At 40.6% G+C, this 25,737-nt stretch overlaps 1 protein-coding gene across 1 annotated transcript; it reads right to left on the minus strand.

Moving 5' to 3' along the window:
• Positions 1-1,797: 1,797 nt before the first annotated feature.
• On the minus strand, positions 1,798-25,580 carry CEP57L1 (centrosomal protein 57 like 1). The gene is made up of 11 exons (XM_014265677.3): positions 25,392-25,580; positions 12,577-12,721; positions 10,603-10,782; positions 9,907-10,016; positions 9,365-9,481; positions 9,019-9,096; positions 7,206-7,304; positions 6,410-6,487; positions 6,078-6,307; positions 4,363-4,507; positions 1,798-2,255 (listed from the first exon to the last, which is right to left on the minus strand). Exons 2-11 carry the CDS (start codon positions 12,716-12,718, stop codon positions 2,040-2,042), a joined length of 1,395 nt encoding a protein of 464 aa, XP_014121152.1. The 5' UTR covers positions 12,719-12,721; positions 25,392-25,580; the 3' UTR covers positions 1,798-2,039.
• Positions 25,581-25,737: the final 157 nt, after the last annotated feature.

A 25,737-nucleotide genomic window follows, 5' to 3' on the forward strand; every position in this document is an offset into this window, starting at 1 on the left:
ACTGGATTTATAGCTATGTCCAGGCTCCAGCTTTGCTAGTTAGAAGATTGTAACACACATGCTCAAACTGAACATCTTTTGTACTAGGACAAAGACTTTCCAGCAGGCTCAAGTAACTAGCCATTAAATTGTGCTAGCATACATTAGCAATAGGAAAGTGAACTATTGTTGGATGCAATTTGTTGGTCTGTATTTTTAATCTCACTGTTTGACCTACATCTTTTGTTTGCTTTCCTTGATATCTAACCATTAAATACAACCCTTGTTTCAAATGCCGATAAAACCTGTTGTCGCAATTTTGCATAACTCAGTGCAAAAGAACCCAGACCTCAAGTAAATAACTCATAAGTCTTTTTTTTGAGATCACTGTGTGTTTTTGTCTGCTGCCTTGCAGAGCTAGATCCAAGCCATGAATAAAAAAAGAGTTATATACAGTTTCATCTGAGAAGACAAACAAAAACACACAGGATATAAATCAAAACAAGGATTTGCAAAAGAATAGAGTAAGCACTTACTAAGCCAAAAACATACTGTTCTTGTGAAGAAGCCTGCTCTGACCACTGTGCTTTCTCCAAATGTATGTTTATGGAGTTCTAGGCCAGAACATTTTTGGAGCATAAAGACATGAAACATTCGATCCCAGCAAAATTCACTGTGATCTGCCTAATTCTCATGGAGCTGAACTTCACCACAGTTGTGCACAAGCTTACCTTCCCAATGCAGCTTCTAGACAATTATTCTCTGACAGATATTTCTTTCTTCTTCTGAAGACTTATTTACATGACTGACAACTGCCTCAAACTGTGAATATGCTAATAGATAAATACATAACTTGACCTCCTACCCTACCTCTCCCTCCCAAGATACAATCTGAAAACCAATTTTATGCCTTTTTTTAAGCAAGAAAACTGGTTTGGGATACACTTTCTTTGTACCTGGTTTGGATCTCTCAGCCAATGCTGGAATGCACTTACTTTGCTTTGATGTGTGAAAACACACACATTACAGAAATAAAAGCTTCAGAAAGAAAAAACAGAAAAGAATTATTATCTTTTGAGTTGAAATACAAGTGATGTAACCAGTCAGCCAACACAAGCTCATGTATTATCTACTTCTTTTTTTCCCCCCTCTCAAATCTCAGCTCCTGGGTGTGAGCAAGACAGCTTTTTCAGCTCCTGGTCCCTCTCTGAAGCAGGCAGAGATGAAAAATGCCCAGTCACCAGCAGGACCAGGTTCAACTGTTTGCCTTTCCCTCCAGCCACTCACCTCACAGAAGGGCAAACACAAATTTTTTTTCTGGGACTGGACAGCCCCTGCCAGCACACACATTTTGAAGACTGACTATTCAATGCTGCCATCGTTTAAAGACTGTCCCATCCAGTACTTGGTTTACAGATCCAAAGTTGCAGCCCTCCACCACAGCTTCTGCCCAAGAGGGGAACTAGAGCCCTGCTTCTCCAGCTGCAAAATAATACCCTCTCCCCAGGATTCTGTAGTCAACAAAAATACCAGGTCAAGGTGCAGAGAGATTTATGTACCCTATCCCTACCAGTATCAGTAATTCCAGTATCCAGAAATGCATAAAACTATCTCAGAAAATCGATCTGCACCATGCAAAAATACCATGCTTTGAATTTTTTCTAAGCAGTTTCAAGCATGCAGAAGCTCTAGCACAAGTCATTCTGGAAAAGCAAGCTCTAAATATCTCCTTGGCAGCGAGGAAATAGGAATCCAAAGATCACATACTATTTTAAGTGTAAAAAAAGTATAAAATTTTATTTGACAAATTACCAAACAATAACATTTCATTAGCCCATTAAAACACTTTATCACAAGGAAGTGTAGTTGAGTTACAGCTACACTACATGAAAGTTAATGCTAAGGTGAACAAACTGACCTACTAGAGAGTAGGCAGTTTAGCATGTACAAGTCTACTGTATCCAGTTTATTTTTAAGAGGTATTTTGTACAACTAAAAATTTAGTAGATGTCAGACAACTTCAAAAACTTCTAATATAACAAACTTCAGAACTATTCTTCTCAGATGACATCATCTTTTTTCAGAGATAGCTGAAGTTTCCTCACAGCTTTTAGCAGCTGAAGAGAACTTCTGCTCTTCTGCCCAGGACAAGGTTTAGACATACATTTCTTCACAGTGATTGCAATCTCCTTTGCTTCCTTTTGTTCACCACACTTTAGTTTGACATGAGTTGCCCCTTGCTTCAAGTTCTGAGTTTTTCCCTTTAATTTCTGCACCTAGGGAAAAAAAATACTAATTAGCATGTTGCATACTCCAAAGACCCGCAGCTGTAGAGGTGACTGGACTTCTACTGATCTCCAAACTACAGGTGACTAAGACACATTAGAAAAAAAGGAGAAAAGTTTAAACTTAGTAACCCTGCACAGTTGTCTCACTGTAACAGAAAGCTGACCTTGCCCATAAAGAAGCCACCAGAGAAAACTGACCTCATCCACGCCCAATTGGTTGTTGAATCCCATCACTCCCTAACATAAAATACTTGCTTGAGACAGCTAGAATATCTTCTCTTAATAATCTATATTTACAACAGTTTCTTTTCATTTCAGATGGTACTACCCTAATAAAAAAACCAAACAACCAATAAACCTCTAAAATGTATACTGTTAATTATCAGTTACTGGATCCAAGCAGCTTATTTTGAAGCCTCCTTAACAAAAGTGGAAAACAGAATAAATAGGGTTAATTGCTAAAGAATGTTTTTAAAATGTCAAATAATGAGTCTTGACTTGCACTTGGCATGAAAAGGTCACTTCCCAAAGATAAAATTAGGCTGGAAGCATTCCAAATGCCAATTTAAGCTTTAAGTCCATTTCTAAAAATAATTAACTTTAATTGCATTCTAGAACATATTATTAACTGTGAAACACGGAGATTAGCATGACACTTTTAGTATGGCAGGTTCTAGAAAAAGAAATATGCATTAGAAATATTAAGATTGATCTGTACGAAATACAAATGGAAATGTCTGTGTTCAGAAGCACTAGGGAAAAAAAATAGGGCCAAGGAATTAGAGGAATTGCCTGTATTGATAACCAGGACAGTAATCATACAGACACTACTATTTACAGCAGGACCCTAAGGAATGTGCTCTGACCAGGCTGTACCAGAGCAGAGAGGACTTGCCAGAAGATCTGCACACTGGTAAGAGGCAAAGATGACAACAAGGTTGCACCACATTGTATGTGCTACTCTTCATCATCCCAAAACAAAGGCTAACTGTGGCCATAAAGATATGCAAAAGAAAGAAACCAAGGTGCAGTTGTTGCCCAGTGTCTTAGGTTCCTGAGGATGAAGACAGCAAGATTTTGAGGCAAGGAGTAACACCATAATTGTTGGGTCTTCAAGAATATAAGAGTTTTATCAAAAAAAACCAGCTGACATTGCCAAGAGAGGCAGTGAGGACTCAGCAGTCAATGCCCATTGTCCATAGTGCCAACATGCAAATGTGACACATCTGCTATGACATAAAGCACCTCTATGCTTGCAATTACATGGACAATAAAAAGTTTAAGTGAGTAAAATCCCTCAAAAATGAATATAAATAAAACTGATCAGATTTAAATCAACTATATTCTCCTCTTTTCATAAGGGCTCATGCTGAGTTTTATTTCCTGTAAAAGCAAAGTTCTCAGGCGAGTATTTCTCTTGAAACATAAGATAAAAAACACAAACAAGCAGACAGAACTATGGATTGAATGTTTAATCATATGCCCAAACCAAATTGCTACAAAAGAGGCTGTTCAGCTACAGAAGAGGGATTTTATATAGGCATGTATCAAGAGTTGCTATCTATGGCTCTAAACTAAAAACTAACAGAAAGAGGGCAGTTTAAACAAAACTGAAAGACTTGCCCAGCTATGATTTTAGAGAACCTCTGGTCAACAGAATAGTTAATAAAAAAGCTTCAATGATCCAGTAATATAAAAGACATTTAATCCAGTCTGTACAGGAATTACAGCTTCTATTTTCTCATTCCCCTGAGGGACAGGATATAAAGAAATGAAATTTCAACAGTTTGTCTTAACACAGTGAGCAGACGTGACAGACAGTGCAACCCAGCTCTGTACTGCAGAACTGCCACAGGGCAGGAAGCTTTCCCACCAGCATACATTCCTAACTGCCAGTTGTAAGCACTTTTTCTTGATCCAATGAAGAAATTGGAGGTTCAAAAATATGAGCCAGCAGTCTAATTATAATCACACCTACTGGAACATCCTGGCTTAAAACATTCCAGTGACATTCTAGCTGATGACAACAGGAGGCAGAGTTGGCAGCCTTTCAACAAAAATGCTAGTAGCTAGAGAGTTTACATTTCATTCTTACAATAGCCTGATGCTTTTTCAGCTTGGATATTTGTTTTCCTTTCATCTCCATTTGTTTTACGAGGCAATCCAGTTCCTGTTCCAGGTCTTCACGAGCTTGGGAGTCTTGAGTCTCCTGTATCTGCTTCAGAAGTTCCTGATGCTCACTATTAAAGACAAGAATGGCAATCTAATGATACAGTCCCTAGGATTTCTTCCTGCAGGAGTCCCTAGCCATTTTGTGCAGAGTACAGAAATCTAGCATTATTTCCACTCTCACACAATTCACATTAATCTGGAATATATTACCATGAGAAACGGAAAAGGTTTCCTGTGAGTCTGATTTTCTCATTCCAAATTTTCAGCTATGTCCATCTTACTTCTCCTTCTTCCCACAGGCATAGCAACTACATATGTAATAGTGTGCAAAATGAGATTTTTGAAAATGAACAGCAGCTATGCAGTACAACATTTTCACTTCCTGCCAATTTAGTGCAGACTTTGAAGGCTTAGTGTAATACATGAAAGTATTTTTTAAAATAGTACACTCAAGTTACAATTTTCCTGACAAATTATTCAAATTAAAATATTATACTCAGAAAGATTTACAGCAAAGTGGACTGCTTAATTAAAATAACCAGATTAAGTAAAAAAATTGTATAGATCTCAGTATCCAGATACCCGAACAGGTTGAAGCCAGAGACACCCCTCTTAGATAAATAATCCCTTTACAAAGGTCAGAGCTTCTATTCTGACTTCTGAGTAACTGCTTCTTCTTGACAGTTTAATTGAAACAACTGGTTGTTGCTATTAAAAAAAAAAGCCTGTCCTTAACTGCCATGAGTAAGCTAGACATTGCTTTTTGAACATTAGATTGCTTGCCAGTTTAAATTTTACCACATCAAGGATTTCAAATCAGTGTCAACATCCTAACTGGTTTAATCAGCACATCCTCCTCCCCTGTTCAAACCTCAGCTCATCATGTTGACATGTCTGCTATGACCAGCTAGAGCTTTGGCCCACAGTCCCACAAGCCTGCATTAATGGGAAGATGCCTAAGAACACAACAGGCTGTAATCCACATTTACTTGCATGGCTAGAAAGATACATACACTCCCATCTGAAGTGTTAGCTTCTTCCACACCCTCCCCATTTTCTGGCAGGAGACCATTCCTCTTTCACAACCCCCCTACAGGACCAGCAAGTTCTCCTGCTATCAACAAACAAAGGGTACAAGCACCAGACTGACTCAGCACAAGGACCCGGCAGGTACACGGGGAAGGAAAGAACACGCAGTGAGTACAAAGGAACAGGAGAGATGTTGTGACAGGACTGTTCATGCCAGAGCTCTACTAACCCATTGCACCACCCACACTGACTGCATCCTGCAGGCCTACTATCAACACCTTTTCAGCCTTCTTCAGGAGAAAAGTTTTGGTTTACTCTGTATATCTCAGAATATGTTTAAAATGTCTAAGAAGCACAGGTCTGGAAGGCTTTTCATTTGCTGCTTTTTAAAATACAGCATGTGAAAGCAGAAAAACAAGACCAGTGAAACACCAGGACAGAAAGAATTTTTTGAATGAGAAAAATCCTACTAGTCAAGCCTGCTCAGGTCATTCTGTCAACAAGCAGTTCTATAGCTAAAACAGGCTAGGCTCAATTACAGCACCCTGTCACTTCTCAGGGCTGCTGCTGAAGTCACGTTTACTCACAACACCAGCCATGGGTACTCACAAGCTCATTTGGCCCAGCTCGTCTTGAAAGGCCAACAGAAGGTCTGAAAAGCTCCTGGTGGCAGTGGGTGATGTGGAACAAGAGGATACAGATTTTGAAAGTGCACTGTGCCCTGAAATCCCAGCTGTGGCTCCTCCTTGTCCTCGTGATGAGATACACGGATTGTGATGCTTCAGAATGTGCAGCACGCTTTGTACGTTTGCGCTGACAGAATGGCTGGAGCTGGCAGACTTAAAGAAGAATGATCAGTGGCTTACAGAAGTAATTAACAACCACACAGCCTTACTCAAACCAAAGATGCCACTTTAGTGACAGCAGTGGTTTTCACCTACCTTCCCAGCCACAAAAGGTAGTTCGCCAGCCTTTACGTGTAATGGTGAAAGCTGCATTTTCTTCATTGTAGGATTTCTCTGCCATAAGAAAATATAAGCCAAAAAATTCCAATCTGCTGTCTCAAGAGTACAATCTTAAACTTTTTTTTTTTAGGAAGTAAAATTCAAGTAAATACACAGTGAAATGCATCACCTCAGTTTTCTTCTGGTTTTAAAAAAAAATTTCCTCCTGTATGTGTAACAAATAAGACTTTCCAATAGCTGACACAAATAAATTTTATGCCATATGCATGTAGGAGATTGTTTAACAATTAGGCTAACATGAAAGTAACTGAACCTTGTTGATTTATGTTTTCAAAACCACAGTTGCAAAATTTTGACTGATCTGTAACCTGTTGCAAAATAAATTCTCTTGATTTCAGTAATCTCCCCAAAACACACCACTTTATGATGCTGAGCTAAAACTCCTTTGGAAAGTAATTTTGCCAGATAAGCTGAAAGGAAGCTAAGAGAGGACATGGGGGATGGCAGCAAGACTTTAACAGAGGTAATTGTCAAGCTGATAAGGGAAGATTTTCAAGTGATCTCATATCACCCCAGTACCATTTTAATTAATGAAAGAAAGAAAAAAAAGAGGGAAAAAAGAGTTATTTAGCACTCTTTGTCACTTTGGAAGTGGAGTAAAGTGCAGCAGATGAATCAAGTGCCTCTTACATGACCATTTTTCACAAATTCCAGTCTCTGTGCAAGTCAGATGCTATCAGCAACAGTATGTTAATAAAAATTTCCACGTTACCTTCCTAGGTTTTTTGTTCTTCCCATTTTCCTTTTCAGGTTCATGTTGAGATGTTATTGAAGACATCAAAATTCTGTTTATATCAAATCCTGTTTGAAGCTGTGGCAATAAGCAAAAAAAAAAAAAAAGGCAGCCATTTAATGTAATATTAGAAGTATGAAATAGCAAGGTTTAATGAATTCTCTCGTTCATGCATGGATAAGAACCAATTAAGGGCACTATTAACTGTCCTGCTTCGAAGGCATAAGCTACACTTAAAGCTGAACAGATTACAAGGAAGGCAGGGTAGCAGGCAGATCTTGCAGCTCTATCTTAGTATTCCTCATTTTCATATTCAGCTGCAGCAGCAGCTGTATTTTTCCACTGTGACAACCAGCAACTGAGATAAGCCAATCCTGCCACATGCTGAGGATGTGATCATAAAATCCAAATTATATGAACATTTGGCTCCTACAATCTGGGGACAGAGAGAACTAAGCCTGTCTGTGTTACATTGAGGTCAAACCTGCTGGACAATCCTCATACTGCTCGGTGGTTCAAAGTTGCTATCAAGGCCCATGATAAACAGGATGATAATCATCCCCAATTAAACAGAGGACAAGGACTTTGTTTTGGCATGTGTTACAGCTGCAGCTAAACAATGCTGGAGGTCCACCATCAAAGTGAGAATATTCTAGCTTTTCTGTCATCAAGAGAAAGTGAGGAAGTGAACCCTGTGCTTCCCAGCACACATCCAACAGACCTAAACCCATCCTGCAGTGTATTAAGATGGTACTGACACGACTTTAGGACTCAGTTTATGGCATCTAAGTAGTTTCTTGACCAAATGTTTAGACTATCTGCTTTGGGAGAGTCATTCTTACCATGTTTCTCAGAAAATAAAATCTCTGCATGCAGTCTAAGCAAGAAACCAAAAAACCTACAAGTTTTCAACTGTGTCATTCTGTTGGATTCTGGAGGTGGTCAGACATCTGGGCTACAAATTTGCATGTTATTTAAAGCTTCCTGTGTTGATGAAAACCCATCATCCTTGGATGAGGTATAAGAGCTGACAGCAGTGATGAATTAAATTAAGGCATCCATCTTGCTTACATTATTCCAATATTACTCTTCAGCACTGCAGCCCCCACCTCACCCTAAGGGAATTCCCCCACAACTGGTCTCTTTTTCAAGCTGGCTGGTACTAATGCACAAAGTGAGGTTTGGAAAATGACCACCTTGCCCCTTTAACAAAGGGTTTCATCATTTTGCTCTCTTTGGCAAATACTCCTCTCTCAGATGGATGCTGGCCCAACAAACTGATTATGGCTTCACAGAATAATGAATTACTAAAGATCTCATTTGATGAACAACATATCACTGATTTAAGGTTTTTCCAAGTACAGCTCTATGTATTAGATTTCTACAGATCTTAAGAAAGGGAGGAAAACAAACATAATAACCAGCCTCACTTGGTATGTATGGTTTCATATATGATCACTTTCAAGTTACTGAAAATTAAGTTAACCTGATTCAGTTACAGATTTTCTAGAAATTAATTTTCTACCTGGATCACTTAGAGCAGTGTTGAGGCTGATGAACTGTATCACTAATACAAAGCCAAGTAGAATCTTTCTTCATTGAGATATACCACACACCTGGCAAACTTTCTAATATACAGCTTATAACTGATCTAGGTAGTATTTCAGGAGTTCTGTCTGGGTACTAAACACAAGGAGTTAAAATGTAATATAATGAGAAGGGCATTTTGACCAGAGGGAATAGCTTTCTTCAGTACTAAAAAGGAAGATAAAATAAAATCTTTTCAGTCTACCTGAGCAGTTTTATCTTGTATTAGCTTATGCTGATGCTCTTCTTTACACAGCTTTTCTTCTAAGTGTTTGATCTTGTCCTGAATTTGAAGGCAAGAATGATTAGTCCCACTTCAATCTGAATGTTGAATCAGTCTGGAGGAGCTCACAACTGAAATGTGGGGATAAAACCAGACTTTAGGAATTTTTAAAGCCCAGACTGAAAAAAGACTCATGCACACGAAACCGAGGTGGCATCCAGTCAGGTATGCTTTAACAGAGACAACTTTTGCAAAACTTAGTACTGTTAATAGTATGCCATAAAAAGATACCAAATGACTTTCAGACTGTCATTCCATGCATGCTTACTTCAGTAATTCTCTGAGTAGCAGTAAGTTTAAGATACTCTTTTTCTAGCATTTCAAGCTTTTCAAGTTTTGCATGCAGTTCCAACCGGTTCTGATCTTCCTCTTTCTGAAGCTGAGCCTGGAAAAAATAAGCAAGAATGGAGCTGGCAACTGATTGAAATTGTTTCAGACAGCAAAAAAAAAAAAACACCAAACCACCCCACACTAGAATAAAGGTGTTTAATTACTTTAAATTCCATATTTTTTAAATTGCAAAGTGATGAAAAACACCAGGCAGACAAAGACGACTTAAGCTTCCAGCAGCTTTTTTGTCTACCAAGCGTGCAAGTATTAGCATGGCTTTGCTCATTATTAGTTCCACCCAGGGAGCTTTTCATACACTCCAGTGAATGGTTGTCATCAGCCATACACTAAATTGCTCCTGTTTGCTAGCAGCCTGAGCAGAGCTGAGGAAAAACAATGACCACAAAAAACTTCACGTCTTACACATTTCTATACTTTTGAACTATGTCACTACTTTGTTACTATGCTAAAGGCCTTCACCTGTTGTTCTAAAATCATCTTCTTTTCCAGTTCTGCACTGGAAACCATCTTTCTCATGTAATCCAGCTGTTTCTCCAGCAGGGAGCAGCGGGATTGTACTGCATCTGAATCTACAGAGAGAAACAAGACATTCAGTAGAGCAAAGGGAGCTACACATTTAGCCAGACTGCCATATCATTGAGGAATTCTCTGTCTTCAAATCAGGCAAGAACAGTTTTGTTAGTCTTAACAAGTAATGAGGTTAAAATGTATTTTATATATAAGACATGAGAATCAAAATGTTTTCTCAAAGCTAGTCTCTAATTTGAATTCCAAAGGCATGAGCACTGCAGTTACTTTGATTTGTATCAGCAGATACCTAACCAGAATCTGAGAGAGGAGAATCTTCTCTTCTCCTATCTTTTCTCAAGTTAGCAGTGTTATGTAAGCAGCTGCTTGCTTATTGTAGGAGTTAAACATACCACCTGAAACATGCTAAGTATTTAAAATTGCTTCATGGCTTATGCAATACTCGGTTGATATATTTCAAAAATATCTCAACTTTATCCACAATTATCAAGCTCCTGTCCCTCCTCAGTTCTGAAGCAAAAAACGAAAGGGGGCTGCACTAATAAGCAGTTTTTCAAAACAAAACATTCCCTGGATTATACAGTTTTAGAGTTGCTGTGGCTACACCTTATCACTCCAAAGAAATACCTTTCCTCTGTTGCATCAGCTCTTGATATGCTTCATCCTTCTGGTAGGATTTGTGCTCTAAGACCTTCTTGTACTGAGCAGCTGCTCTGGAGAGGCTGCACAGTTTATCTTCAGCCTGTGACTTCTCCAGCTCTAGGCGGTGGATCTTTTCTTGCAGAGCTCTCAGGGCTGCCACTACAGCTAGTAAACAACACAACAGCTACACCCTAAGTAACAGTTCCTATTTTGATGAAGATTATCATTATTAGAAAACACTTCACCTTACAATATACTACCTAAATTTTCTTATTAGCATCACTCCCAAAATTAACCATACATTAACATATGCAGAACACATATGGGAGAAAATGGATGTTTCCTGCATAACTGAGGTATGAAGCTCTGGCCCTATAAGCAAAACTTTTCACTCCAAATGGCAGCAAGCACAAAGAAATAATGGCAAATAGAATATAATAAACCCTGGGCCTCCTTTTTAAATAGAAGCAGAGAACACAGGTATCCAAGTGAGGTCATAAGTTTTGGTGTAAGGCAACTGGCCTGGACAGATTAAAAAGAGAAAACATGCTCAGAACAGGGGGAGAAATTAGATACAAAGGACAATTTAGCAAAGGATATATTGTTAAATAGTTTATTGTTTCAAAAGATAATGTTTCAACATCTAGTATCTTGTATTTGATGATTCTTCAAACCATGGAAACAAGTCTGGAAGCTTTTGCTTTCAGCCTCAAATCAGTATGTGTCAAATTATACCAAAAATAAAAGCTGCAATTTCAGCTACAAGGAAAAGTCTGCAAGCTCTCCATAAAGCAAACACACCTGTGTTTAAGACATGTCCTGCAACAAGTCAAGCTGATTTTCTGACATTTTATAATTGACAGTTTCTCTATTCCAAACTCTCTCATCAAAAGAATACCCTTAAACATTCCTACCTCCATAACAACCTTCACCATATTATCACTGATCTATTAAAAACAAACAAACAAACAAACACCAAACCAAACCACAAAACAGCAAAAACCAAGCAAACATCAAACAAAAACTCAAACCAAAAAGAAAAAACAGAAAACAGAAGGATGAAGTGGGACCACCCTTTCCATCTTTCTATTGTCATGCCAAACTTTTCCTTAACCACTTAGCTACATAGCACTAAACTGATCACTGTAATCCACAAAAGCCCAAACTCTGTATGAAATAAGATTACTACAGGAATCACAGACTTTTCAGGTGAAGAACAATGATCACATGCACACTCATGGGTTATGTCTGTGCAAGGCAGCAAAGTTGTCCATGATAGTAAGTCCAAGTGTGGGTATCCGTAATATTCCCCAGGCTCTCCAGATAGGTTAAGCCACTGAGCATTTCCCTTGTGAGCTCCAGAGAGCAGTCACCCATTAAGGCACATGACAACCATATTTCATAGGGACTAACTTTCATGCTGCTAACTTTTCTGAGAGTCTGAATTGTTCAAAAGTTCTCCCAAGGAAATATACCATGCAAAAAACCCCCCAAAACCCAAAAAACCCCAAACCAAAAAAATAAAAAAAAAAACCCAACTAAAAAGCCCCCTTAGAAGTGATTTTAAGCTGTAAGGAGTCAAATAGCACCACACAAAGCCAATTTCAGGTCACTGTACCATACCAATGATCTTTTTTTTTACTGTATTTGAAGTCATGAACTCCATCTACTGAGTTTGAAGCATTCTCCTTTGCTTTCAGAGGAAGTCTGACAATTTTAAGTTAAACAAATTTCAAAGCCAAAGTTTACAAGGATGTTAGAAGATTTGCAGAGGTTTCCATTCTAGACATATGACTTCAGGGAGACTACTCCCTCAGGACACATATACATCCTGTCTTAATGTCAGACTGATAACTGCAGCAAGTCATTGAACTCAGTCAAATAGGATGGGGAGTTTGCTCAAGAGATTTCACATGGAACAATTAAAAAGACTGTTTTAAGGACATATTTTGGCTATACCTTGGTTATTTGGGAGAGAAGGCCTGTCAGCAGCAGCAGCTGCCAACTTCTTTGATTCCATATAAACAAAGGCTGCAGGAAGCCTCCAATCTGGTGGCTGAAGAAAGCTTCCTATGAAACTATTCTTTGATTCAGAATCCATAGCCTGTAGAAAGAGAGACATTTAATGACATTATTTCTTTAAAAGACTCTTTTTCAGAAGTATGTCACTGGGCTGTTCCTGGCTCTGTTTATATCAAACCAGATAATGTACACCAAAATAATAATAATAATAGTAGTAATAACAACAACAACATCAACAATAATTATACCCACACCCCACCAGAAGAATCCTGTCTTTTAATGCAATTCCAAAACAACGTTTTTCATAACACTAAAAAACAGCTTCCTTTGACGGACCAAAATTTTCCAATTTTTCTAGGTGCTTTCTAATAACTCATGCTGATTTTTGTCCTTTAAAAACCCAAGTATCAAGAGCATTTTCTACTAACTGTTTTACACACTTCACTGTTTAGACTCTAAGTGCTCCCTGCAGAGCAAACATTCCAGGTTTTACGGCCTATTTCCATTTGCAGCCTCCTTCATGCTCCTCCTCCCATCTTTTTGGATGCCAAACCAAATTACATATGATAAATAATGTACCTTTATTCCATAATAAAGACACAGTTCTCCACATTTAGTGTTGAGATAACAGGAGGATATTTAATATGCAATATCCCCAGTGTTATCTCCATTATCAGGCGCATGTATTAAGTCCTGTTTCTTCACTCCCTTTCTGTTACACCCTTTCACATTCTTAGTTTTATGAGAAGCACATTTGGAGACAGTTCACACCCTGTCAAACAGAAATTTTTCTTGATACTCAAGATGTGGGACAGTGAAATGTGCAGAAAATGCCTTAGGCTAATACAACCTCTAGGAAGTTAAAGCAAGTTTGAAACCATCCTACAGTGACCTATCAAAGTAGCACCAAGCATTTCACTTGACACAGTGTAAGAAGCAAAGAGTCTATACAGCTTCAGCTAATAGAAAAACAGCTTGTTTCAAGGTTCAGTGATATAACAATTATGATTGTTGGATCACTTCTGTATAAAATACAAGGCATGCAACTGGAACAGTCTTCCTGCTCGGGTAAGGCTATTTACAGATGTTAGTCCCAAGAAAATCACCCAAAGGAGGTAGAAAGAGAAAAAAAAGACACCAAGACTAAGGCCTGCTGATGAAGCACACCCCAGAAGCCATTCATACTGGGTGGCAAACAAGGGAAAATTTTTCAATTACAAAAAAAAGTTTCTAGGAGCATTTACAGCTCTTACAGCTGAGATTAAAAATAATCTTCCAGCCACACTGCCTCTTCAAGGTATGCACTAAACTGAAGGCAAGCAGAAATCTTTCTTTCTTCCTCCAAACTGTCATTACAGAGATGTCCACATGAGCACCTCTTCACCAGGGCTTGCTTGACCTGACCATCACCACTTTCGTGTGCTAACACTCTTGAGGTCACACCATTCAGAGCAGCTCCCCTGATCCCAAACAGGGAGTCTCTCTAGGCTACCCTTGTGCCACAGGTCTTTCCCAAAGACTTCTCCATGGGGCCCTGCTGCCATCCTACTCAAGGCCAGGCCACAAGCTCTTGGCACTGGGTAGGCAGCAGCAGACAGCTACGTATCCCACCATCACTTGGAAGAGGCCCCATCTGGTGACCCCATCACATTTATGGCCACAAAAGCTGTTTACAGGCCTCCCTACCTCTGTCCTGAAGGACTGGGAAAGACCATCCTGAGACATCTGGCGAGCTCTATCAACCATGTCCAACAGCACAATGGCAGTGAAAGGCACAAAGCAGGGAGCAGCAGAAACCTCAAAACATGGATGTGAAAGTCCTGTGGTAACAGAGGTGGTCAGGGCCAAGACAAGAGAGGAGATGGCCCTGGCAAGGCACAGTGCATCAGCATGGAGTTTCAGAAAATAAGAGATCAGCAAGACTTAAAAATTTTCCTGCTGCTATTCAACCCCTTCACATTGGTGATGAAGAAGACCAGCAAAAAAAAAAGTCCAGAAGAATAAGCATATGGACAGGCAAGGAATTTCCTACCACCGCTGTGAATAAAAGGCAACTTTGGAAACAGCAGAGGAAGAAGGTGGTTTTTGCTTCCACCATCCAACCTTGCGGCAGTCAGCATAAGTGGAGACTCACTTTTCCAACATCCTCCAGTGGAACATGGCTCCCCTGCATGCCTGCACAGCTACACATCAATGACTTTCCTTAATACTTTCTCATAAACAAGTTCTGCTGTTTCCAAGGAGATGGGTCTGTGGACACTTGTAAGGAGGGCAGTGATCCGAAGCAAATAATGAAAAAGGGAGGGAATAAAGAAGCAAAATATTTGAGAGTTTGTGGACAAGCTCAGTAATACAAAGGTGAGGGGGCATGGGGAAACCTTTTTAGCAGAAAGGGAAATAAAACCCCTTTAGTTCTGCAAGTGAAACCAAAGGGAAGTGAAAGAGAAGAGGCCAGCTCACCTGCCTGGTGGTGGTGATTCAGCTAATCCGGTGTGGGCTTCAGCACAAAAACCCCACAAGTTTAATGTGAAAACAAACACCCTCCAGCTGGAGGGGGGGGGGGGGGCTCCCCAGGCTGCTCCTAAGAGCACAGGCTCAGCAAAGGGTGTGAAAGAAAACACCACAGGACTGAGACACCTGTGTTTGCAGAAACTCTGCTGCAGACACAGTTAGGGACGCCTTGCTTTACCACAGCTTCCTCAGATACTGAGGCTGTGTGCAGCAGCTGAGGGCATGGTTGCTATAGTGCTCTGAGGCTGTGTCAGCATAATTACTGTGGTAGAGGTGCTCTGGTGTGGGCAAGTGCTAATATCTCAGCAGGTAAATAGAGTTTATAGCAACCAAACTGCACAGCAGGAACGTCTACAACACTGCAGACCTCAGGCAAGGAGATGCATGCCAGGAAAAGGACCAGGTCACTCTACACCAGCAAGGCATCACTAAACATCCTTCCAGCCACTTCCAGCCCACTGCAACAAGAAACATATCAGGAAATAATTAAGTAGTTTGACGTATGCTTGAACGTCAACTGTCCTACCACAACTTTTTCCCCCCAAGTATTTAAGCCTCTATAAAAACATCACAACCAGGTTTTCTTTTTAAAAAGTCTTATGCAGCAAGCTTAAACCACTCTCTTATTCCATGGTGCTGCTGCCATGGACACCTGTACACAGCCCTAGAGAGGTGCTTTAAAGCAGATATTGCTTCCCAAACAGCAATGTTTGTACTAATGTAACTCCACAAGGCTTAGGGGGATTTAGCACTTGAACAACACTCGTTAAAGCAGCCAGAATATCGTTGTTTAGACAAGCCCTTGGTTGAGGAAAGCAGTGCACTCCTTTGAGTTTGGGCAAGAGCCAAGAGAGAAGTATGCATATTAAACAGAGGCTGACAAAATACCCCAGTTACATGCAGAGGGGAGGGGAAGAAGGAAGAAATGCCTCACTCCCACCCCAGCAGCCTACACTGCTGTGGTGAGCAGGGCAAAGCACTTGTGTTGTGCAGGTCATATCTGGAGTCAGCACTGGCCCTTTGGGCTTTTTAACGGGAGATGGCACAGCCTGTGTTGTGGATGCTCAGACCCACGGTGTTACTTTACCCAGAAATACAAAGTAACTGGTTCCAATACGGGCTGCATCAAGCATGGGGTAACTGTTTTGCCCCATGAGTTTACCGTGGGTCCCTTCCAACTTGGAATATTCTGTGATTAAATATCAGTCTGGGCAAGCCAGCTATGTTTTTCTCCAGGTCCAAGCTAGCAGGCTGACGGAGCTCTGTGCCACACAGTTGCAACCCTGTGCACGGTGCATGATGCCAGGCACAGCACATTAGCTCTGTGACAGCATGGCATTAATGCAAATACTCTGCCCACCTCTTGCCTTGCTGCAGCTGGAGTGCTCAGGCCTGAGGTTGTGAGCATGAGAAGGGCTGGTTCCTCCAGTGGGACCACTTCTGCCTCTTGGCTCAGCACCACGTCAGGCTGAGAGTGAGCTTGCACAAAGTACACTGGAGAGCAATCCCACCAGCAGGTCCATCCCTGTATATGTGACATTCCTGCCTCAGAAAAGAGCAAGCAAACTGGAGTTTGGTACCTTAAGGCAAACAGAGAACTTCCCATTTCATCAGAGTAATCCAAGTACTAATACCATTTACCTTTATACCATTTCTATTTACTTTTGCTGAATATGGCCTGCAGTAAATGCCAGAGTACTGGACTGGGTTGCTGTAAGAATCAATTGACATTTTAGTTACTGCTGTCTGGCCCAAGCAAGTATACTGACAGTGAAGAATTACTGAACACAACTGAAATCCCAAGTGTTACAGAAAGACCACTTATGACTTCTTCATCATCCTCCTCCCCTCCTCTGTTTGTTTCCCTTCCAATGCAACACACTGCATTACAAAGTTTCAAAAAAGTCTCCTCAAGTGAAAAGTCCAGAAACACTTTGCCACACACAATTATGTCTCATGTTGTAAAGCAGCATATGGAAAAGCCTTTTCCACATGTAAACAACAACAGACTCATGGAATAATGCTGGCTTAACAGTCTCCCAAAAGACACACAGAGTAATGTGATAATGTAAGGGATACTTCCACTAAATTCTCTGATGTTTGCTATCTCACAGGGACACTGGTTCATTCAAATTGCTGTGAGGGCAATCTTTTAGAACGAAAGAAAGAAATGCTGTCAGAACACCTTCAAATAGGAAAAAGAAAAAGCAGATGAAAGCATTTTTCAGAAAGAAATACAAGTTTATCTTCTGCCCTGACCTAACAGGCATGCACAATTTATAGTGGTTTTTTTGATAAGTGAAAACAAAGTCTTAGATGAACCAAGGACTGATTCAGTGTTTATCTGACATAAGAGAAATTCTAAAGAACTGCCCCAACACAGGCAATACCAAGAAGCTCCCAAAATTCTGGCTGCTGCCTTGTCTACTTGAGCCAAGTCTTGCTGGCTAATGATTATGTGAGAAGCCATTTTTGCGACACAATCCAAACTGGTGTATTTTTCCCCCTTTCACTTTCCTTTGAGAACTGGGAGAAAAGCTTGGTCAGCTGTACTAGCTATGCTGCAACACTCAGCCTTATTCCCAGCAGACAAAGAACAGCCCTTCCACAGAGGGAAAAAAAAGAAATAAATAATGTTGTGGGCAAACTGCTTTGCTGTTTTGGGAACACCCAGTCTCTAGCATCCTGACACAACCACTTTAATCAGCCTGAAACACATGGCAATGCTCAGGACATATCTAAGCAGCTAATACTCCCATGTCTCTTCCAATATAAATGAGTGAGACATGAAATGGTGGCAGCTGCAAAACTAATAAGAAGTGAAACCTCACCGAATCAATAAAGCATTTCAACATTTTTTAAACTTTTGTCAAGTTCCACTTTAAGTAAGTTCAGAGCAAATGGCAAAAATTTATTAGAGAAATAAAGGAACCTGGGAGTGTTTTGAAAAACTGACACAGCCAAATCCAAGGGAGGCAGTTTGTTGTACAAACTGCAGGATACACACTGGCAGTCTCAGAACTGGATACATAAAGGTTAAATTTCCAGTCTCTTCTTTGATATTACTGTAGCAAAGCCCATCCGTTCCTGAACACCAAATGTTATGCAGGACTTTCATACAATCATTGTATTTCATTCTTGGAAGAAAAGGAAAAGAAATGGCATTCTCTGTTTTCTCATGATACATTATGTACTGTCAAGCAGGATAAAACCTGGTATTTTAATTTAAAAAAAAAACCCAAACCACAAACAACTCAACAAATGCCCAAAACTCCTAAGACTTTTCATTGTGTCAGCATTTCACTTCTAAGCATTCACACTGATATTTCTCTAGTTCCTGTTTGCTACAGAGAAAAGAGAGAACAAAAAAAACAAACAAAAAAAAAAAAAAAAGAGGAAGAAAGAAAGAAAGTGGAATGAGTTACATGAGTACTTTGTGAGCAAGGCAAAGAAACAACCTAGTGGAGAAAAAAACTGTGATTTTTTAGCAATTTTTTTGGGAATAGATTCTAACCTGGCAGTGTATCAAGCATGCAAACTTGGGTCAAAATCTTATTAGAGTTTTGCTGTTTTCTTCAATGAGCACAGCAGACCAAGTTCCACATCCAACTGGGCCTTCATCCAAAAGCACATGATACACTCACAATCAACCCTTGGTGGGGAAATCAAGTTGGTGTAAATTGCTTTAACCTTCATGTGCAGATGATAACGGAACTTTAGAGGAGCAAGACTGTAAATTCCTACCTAAAAATAATTGCTATCTTAGCATGAAAACATTTACCCTGCAATACAGTGCTATCAAAATAATTACATTTATATATCTTTAATCAGTCCAAAGTAATTAAACATAACATTTTTGTAATAAGCATCAAACAAAATCCAAATACTATAAATCACTAATGCACTTCCTCACTTCACCCATAGTTCTGTTCCTCTTCTTTCATTTACCTTCTGTTACATTTGGGTTTGTCCCTCATCTCCTCTCTCTTTATTGTATTTACATGATCCTATAGCTTTGTTCCTTGCCATTTGGTATTCATTTTATCTTACTACCCCTTCCAGCACAAAAAGCTAGGATTCTTTTCAAAGTAAAAATGCCCATTCCCCCCCCAAGATTAACAATCAAGTTTATTCATTTTATTCTTAAAATTCAGAGATACTGCTTGCCCTTAGTATACTGACTGATGTGGAAATTGAAGGTGTTCTCCTCATACTCTACATGAAGAATGCAAAAGGCTACTTTTTCTGTCCTCTGTTATTTCCTGCTGATTCCATCATAGTCTTCCATATGTAGTTTCTTTAGTTTGGTGTGTCCTGATAGATTGGAAGGCAGGAAGAAATTACTGGATTTGGCTATATACCCTTGGAAAAAAAAAAAAAAAAGGAAGGTTTGCTGCTATGTAAAGAGAAGGTTTTCAAGGGTAACTGACTCCAGTATAAAAGACTGTATCTGTGCACAGGCAGAATAATTAGATATTAGAAAGGCAAATGCAAAAAAGAAAAGGCACATTAGGGTAGGGCAGGGCAAATATAAGGGTGGGTTGAAATGACAATCATGATGAAGAAATGTAAGAAGGTAGGGGATGATTAGTGCAGGTGTTGACTCATTCACAGTAAACACTTTTACTGCATGATAATTTTCACCTTTTATGTCTCAAATATTTAATGGTACCATTGAAAGATGGTTTTGAACATTGCAACTTGCCCTCTAGGCAGATGAAACATACAGATTGTGTCCCCACTACTGCCTTGCAATTTATTTTTAAAGTAAACTTCTGTTTTTACCAATACTTTCTCAGGGAAAGTGTCAGCCTCTTCATCCACTATCCTCTAACCTAGCCTGAAGATGGAGTAGGAGGTAGATTTTAGACATAACCACAAAAGCTTGACATGGATGAGCAGAGAAACACAAAGAAGGCAATTATTCGTAGGATTTGTCTCTTTTTACCAACTATCCTGCCTACATTTTTTCATATATTCCTGTGCTGCCAATAGCTAGGCACCTGGCAAGGAACAAAAACTCCATTCTGCATTTGTACATCAGGCAGCCTAAGAAACAGAATGAGGAAAAAAAAAGTTAGCAAGGAAAAGGAAAAGATAAGTTTCACTCCAGGCAAGAAATTATTCCCAAAAACATATTTTGTCTGAAATAGTTGTCTTTTAATATGCAGAAAAAATGAAAGCAACTCCTTGAGTAACTCTTCAATCTTATTTTGGAGACCTATTTTGTTGAAGAATGTTTTTTTTAAAATATCACCTGTTTACATGACCCAGAATAATCATAGCAATTCTAACATTCACATTGCACATCCTGAACAGGCACAATATTCTAGGTAATAATGCCAAATAGTTTGCATATCATATGGTATAATGAGTATTCAAAAATGTAGGAATGGTTTTATCACTATTTCTGCCCTGAGTTGCCTGGGGAAACTTAAAACTGTCAAAGGCATTACTTGTTTCATATAATCTGTATATTTAAACTTGCATGGCCTTGGAGATACAGAAAAACCAAATATGAGTAAGATGCTACAAATCCTGTGCAATGTCTCAGGCAGAAAACTGACTTCAATCGATTATAAAGTTTTTAGTAGGCATTTCTTCCCTATTAATTATATGCAGTTTCTGAATGCAAGGAAATTTAGTGGATCTCTAGGTTCTTGACTTCAATTCTTGCCATTCTGTGTGACCTTAATAAATCAGAGGGTTGGGACTAATAAGGGACTGATGTTTCAGGATACATGAGCCTTTCAGCCTCGGGGCTGAGTGTGGTAATGACAGGCTTACATTCCCTGCATGAAAAAGAAATGCAGGTATAGATCCAAAACAAGCAGCACACTCAGTGAGGAGCTAACAAGAGCTTTGTTTCAGGGTGAGGAAACTCTATGAACACAGACGTGGGTGAAGTCCCACCCTAGTGCTTGGCACCTTTATCTTCTTTGGACTCAGAATGTGGAGTCCTCTTCTGGCAGTGAGTGCCAAAACCTGTTATTTAAAACAATGAATAAAGAGTCCCTGTAGCTTTTCTGGTCTGTGACTTCAGTTCATGTGGCTGCTGGTCACAGCATTTTTCTTTGTGTTACTGCTGGAAAACACCAAGGTCGGTGTTAACAACCTGCCAAAGGCGCTTAAAGGGCCTTTTGGGCTGTCAGCAGATATAAAATTCCCAATGAGCAATGTTCCTTTTCTTTTAAAGTGCAGCTGGAGGAAACAGTGTCCACCTTCTCTGTGCTGCTGCCCAGTGGTGAGAACATTGGCCAGGAAGTGGGAGTTCCTGGGGAGCATTCATGCCTCATCCCTGACCACCATGCTAGACTGGGAGGAGGAAGAGCAGGAAGGAAACAGGGAGTCACCACCTTTTCGTTTGAAGTTATGACCATACTCCAAAAAGTATGTGAGGCTTGAACAAGGACAAGGCAGCTGAGGCCAAAGAGTAAAACCTGGAGGTCTCTCTCTCATCTAGTTCAATCATCAAAACAGGGTGCTGGGGTTAATTTATGCATTTCTGCAGTAAATAGTTCCTGGATAAAAAACCAGCACTGGCCTGGGAGAAGTTGTCAGAAACCAGGAATAAGTGCATACGGATCCCTGCATCTCCTTCCTACTACTTCACACTAGTGCCACTTATCTGCCATCCTTTCCAGTAGGGCACAAATTCACCAGGTGAGGTGATGAATGCTTCCATTTGATTTTGCAATCCTCCTGAGTAGCTGGGACTCTCTCCTGGTAGTTAGGAGTGTTGATGTAAATGCCTTTGAGCTAAAAGGCAATTCTTCAATCCCTGGATTACAGTACTGGAGGTGAGCACTCTACCAAATTCTGCCAGGCTCTGAAGCCAACTGTGCCTACCACAGAAGACCCTGACTTGTTGGGCTAGGAGAGGTTCCACTCACCAGGACCTCTCTTAGAGCTGCTCCACCTACTTCCCAGACCACAAACGGGAACAAAGAGGAGACAGCTTTCAAAGTGCCCAGTTTGGGGCAATTCCAAACACTTCTGTCCAGAAACAGATTAACAAGAGTTCAGGTGGCTGCTCAGAGGAGTTTTTCAGAACAGCACTTTTAGTTTACCCATATTGTTTTCCTGGTCCTCAGTGTTTCAGGTGACATTTATACAGTTGAGTATGGTCAGAGACTTGGCAACATCCAGCAGGACTTTAGGTGGCTGTAGAGTTTAAATAGTTCTGGCATAGATCCAGTTGATAGCCCAGCTCTTCCCAAAGTAACCCACTCTCCATAAACTATTCTACAGACTTTCTGCATGGAAGATTTGGTCTCTTAAGAAGAAGCTGGTGTCTAATTTACCCATCCCTGCTGTATTTGTGACCTCTAAGGAGGCAGGGTGGCAGGGTTTGGTGCAAATGTACACCTGCAACACATACTAGGGCAGAACACATTAGATGTACAAACACATGCTCAGAAGCAAAAAAAGGTCACATCTCCTCCCAAACAGAATGGTTTGGACTTGACACCAAACTTGAGCCTGGGTTCAAAGGCAGCAGAGGAGTAGCCTCTGGCTTTTTGGTGTCTCTTTGCAAAAGAGGAGTCACAGAACTTTGTTTCCTCAGAAGGTAGCTGTGAAGAAAAATGCATTTTAATCTGGAGTGCCATTTATTGTGGCAACATGCCAAAACACAGATCTAAAAAGGGAGGGTGAACTTTTTGAAGAGTCATCCCATCCTAGGTATTTAGCAATTGGAATGAAGTAAGACTTAAGAAAACCAGGTGTAAAGGAAAACAGTTGAAGGAATTTAATTTAAAAAGCAGTTCCTTCTAGACTGCACAAGTTTTACTGTGTTATTATTAGTTCTCCAGTATTTGACTAAATGCATTCTCGAGTAAAGTGTTCTTTTGTGACATACAGAAACTGGAATGAACTTTTAAAAGTAAAGATAATATATTTTAGATCTTATATCTTAGAAAGAACATGAATACAATTACTAGATATTGTATTTTCAAAAATAATTTTGCTGTTGGATGTCATCTGCATATGGCTGTAGAAGTCCTTATCTGGTTAAAAAAAAAAGGAAGTTGATAAATCATGAAGGAAGGAAATACTGAGGTTTAAAACAGCCACAAATTTGTTTTTCTTCAGCTTATCATTTTGAAAACTCAACTGCTGTAATTCTGGATGAGTTGCCAGATTGTTTCCTTCATAATTCTACCTCTCTCTTATCCATTCTGTTGGGATCAAAAACAAGCATATTAACTGCAGTCCGTGAACACGCAAATCAAACAAACACTTTCCCCTAACTTTGGGCTCTGATTAATTCCACTGGTAGCCTTTGACCTTGATTTCCACAATGTCTTACAGTGCATAAAGAAGCCTGACCTGGTATCAGAAAACTGCAGAGATTTGGTTTGGAAAAAAATTAAAGCCATCCTCATGGCTATTCCCTAAGTACTACATTAAAATCTATAAAACAAAGGGCTGAAATCTGAAGTTTAGGCCTTGGAGCCAGTTTCACAATCTGTTTCCTGTAGCCAGAGTTCATTTGGAGCCAGTGGAAAAAACAGCTTCTAAAAGATAAAAGGCAGTGCTGTGACTTTCAATCAATCTTGGTATTCAGTGTGTGAATATAGCTGTACCAAGGTCTAAAACACCAAAGCTCCAGCTCTGATTCTGGTTCACTCTTCTGATCTTGGATGTATATTGTCATTGTCAGAGACACCCAACAACCCATGATGGGAAAAATAAGATCTAGCCAACTTCTGGAGATCAAAATCTAGATAGAAATAAAGCAAACAGATGTGGCATGCCCAATCACAGGAAAATGGGACACCATAACAAGTGACAACAGAATGGGATTGGAAGATGAAGTGGTAGCTAATGTAAAAAACAGAAGAAACAAACAAAAAAGCCCTCCAACAACATAAAAGGCACTGGGAGAAGTATTTTCTTTGAACCCATCAGTTATGGTGGGTGGAGGCCTGGAGTGCTCAGAGAAGTCAAGACTCACATTTATGACAGGTAGTGCTGATTTCAGCAGACACATTGTTCACCAGGGTGCCAAGGGCCTGGAGGAAGCAGCTGCGTGAAGCAGCCCAGGCCTGTCCACCCTCCTGAACAATGGCAAGGCAGCCTCCATGCAGAAGAGATTTTATGGGAAAAAAACAGACTGGCCTTCCCTCAAAGGCACAGGTAAATGCAAGTTTTAAAGAAACTGTTCCAGAAAACAAAGGGATGGCAGATGAAGAAATCAGATTCTTTACAGAGAAGAGTGCTGACGATGGATGGTGTTGAGCCAGCCCAGGCTCTGTTCCTGGACTCAGAAGTGGTTTCTCTGTCTTTTTGTGGCATAAGAGTAGCTCATTCTGCATTTACCTTCAGTTTTGACTAAAGGTAAATGCAGAACGATCTGAATTTTAGAGTGGGAAATGTGTATGTGAGAAACAAAAAATAATTATGCAAGACCCTATGTATGCTCAATGTCCTGTTTCTAATTTACTCCCAAGTATTCTTTTGCCTTTCTGTGCACTCAAAATTTTAGTTTCATGATTGCTTCAATGTGACAGCTGCAAACAGTTCTGCCCTTGTTTTCTTCTCCTCTTCTCTGCCAAGAGGTGAACTGGATCAAGGAACTGACTTGGCTGAAAATTAAAATTTATCATAAACAGCACCCTTTTTTTTTTTTTCCTGCAGGAAAAGCAAGGGAAACAGCAATACCAGCCTCTTCAGTGGCAGATGACACTTAATCACAGAACGGCTGAGCTTGGCAGGGATCTCTGGAGAGCATCTGGTCCAACCCTCCCTCTCAAGCACGGCCACCTAGAGACAGCTGCCTGGGCTGCCCCGTGTCCAGGCAGCTTTTGAATGTCCCCAAGGACAGCAATCCAACGACTTCCCTGGGCAAAGTAAAAAATGCGCTTCCCGATGTTCAGAGGGAAGCTCTTGTATTTCAGTTTGAGTCCCTTGCCTCTGATACCGTCACTGGGCATCACCGAGACCACCCTGGCTCCATCCTCAGCGCACCTTCCCTCTGGGCACATTGAAATGTCCGGATTTACACGCGGGTAACATTCCCCCGAGCCTTCTCTTCTCCGGCTTCATCAGCCCCTGCACAACTGGGATTTTAAACAATCCCCTGGGATTAATTTGGATAAAAACACCGCGGAACTGTTGCTCAATGTGAATATTCTGGGGATTTCCCCGCCCTCCCCCATCCCTCCTTTATCCCAAGTGATGACGGGACTGTGTTTCCTTAGCACCGACAGATCTTCCGCTCCCGCTGACGCCCTTACTTAGGATACATCCCAGGACTGCTTCCGGGTGCCGCCCGCCATGGGCGCTGCATAACCCGCTGCGACGGATGGGAAAATTCCCCCAGACCCCCATCCAAGAGGCTGACGGGAATACCGTGCGGGAATACCGTCCGCGCATCCCTGCGGGCGCTCCCCCTTCCCCGCCAGGATCCGGGCCGCGCACCGCGCTGCCTGCCGGGACACGTAGTCCTCCCGCGCTAAGGCCACAGGACCGCCCTTTGGCCGGACTACATATCCCATCAGCCCCTCCCGGAACTGCCCCTCCTCGCCGCGATTGGGCCCCCTGGGTGGGAGCGCTGAAAGACGATTGGCTGAGCGGCGGTCT

Source organism: Zonotrichia albicollis, chromosome 3 (assembly GCF_047830755.1).
Source record: "Zonotrichia albicollis isolate bZonAlb1 chromosome 3, bZonAlb1.hap1, whole genome shotgun sequence".
Lineage (NCBI taxonomy): Eukaryota > Metazoa > Chordata > Aves > Passeriformes > Passerellidae > Zonotrichia > Zonotrichia albicollis.

What these genes read in the sequence shown, in the direction of transcription:
- CEP57L1 (XM_014265677.3), bottom strand. Translation starts at nt 12,718, where the DNA reads ATGGATTCTGAATCAAAGAATAGTTTCATAGGAAGCTTTCTTCAGCCA. An exon ending in GAGCTGGGCCAAATGAGCTT is followed by an intron (nt 4,508 to 6,077) that starts GTGAGTACCCAT and finishes TGTCTTTAATAG; the next exon opens with TGAGCATCAGGAACTTCTGA. An exon ending in TGAAAAAGCATCAGGCTATT is followed by an intron (nt 2,256 to 4,362) that starts GTAAGAATGAAA and finishes TTTTTTCCCTAG; the next exon opens with GTGCAGAAATTAAAGGGAAA.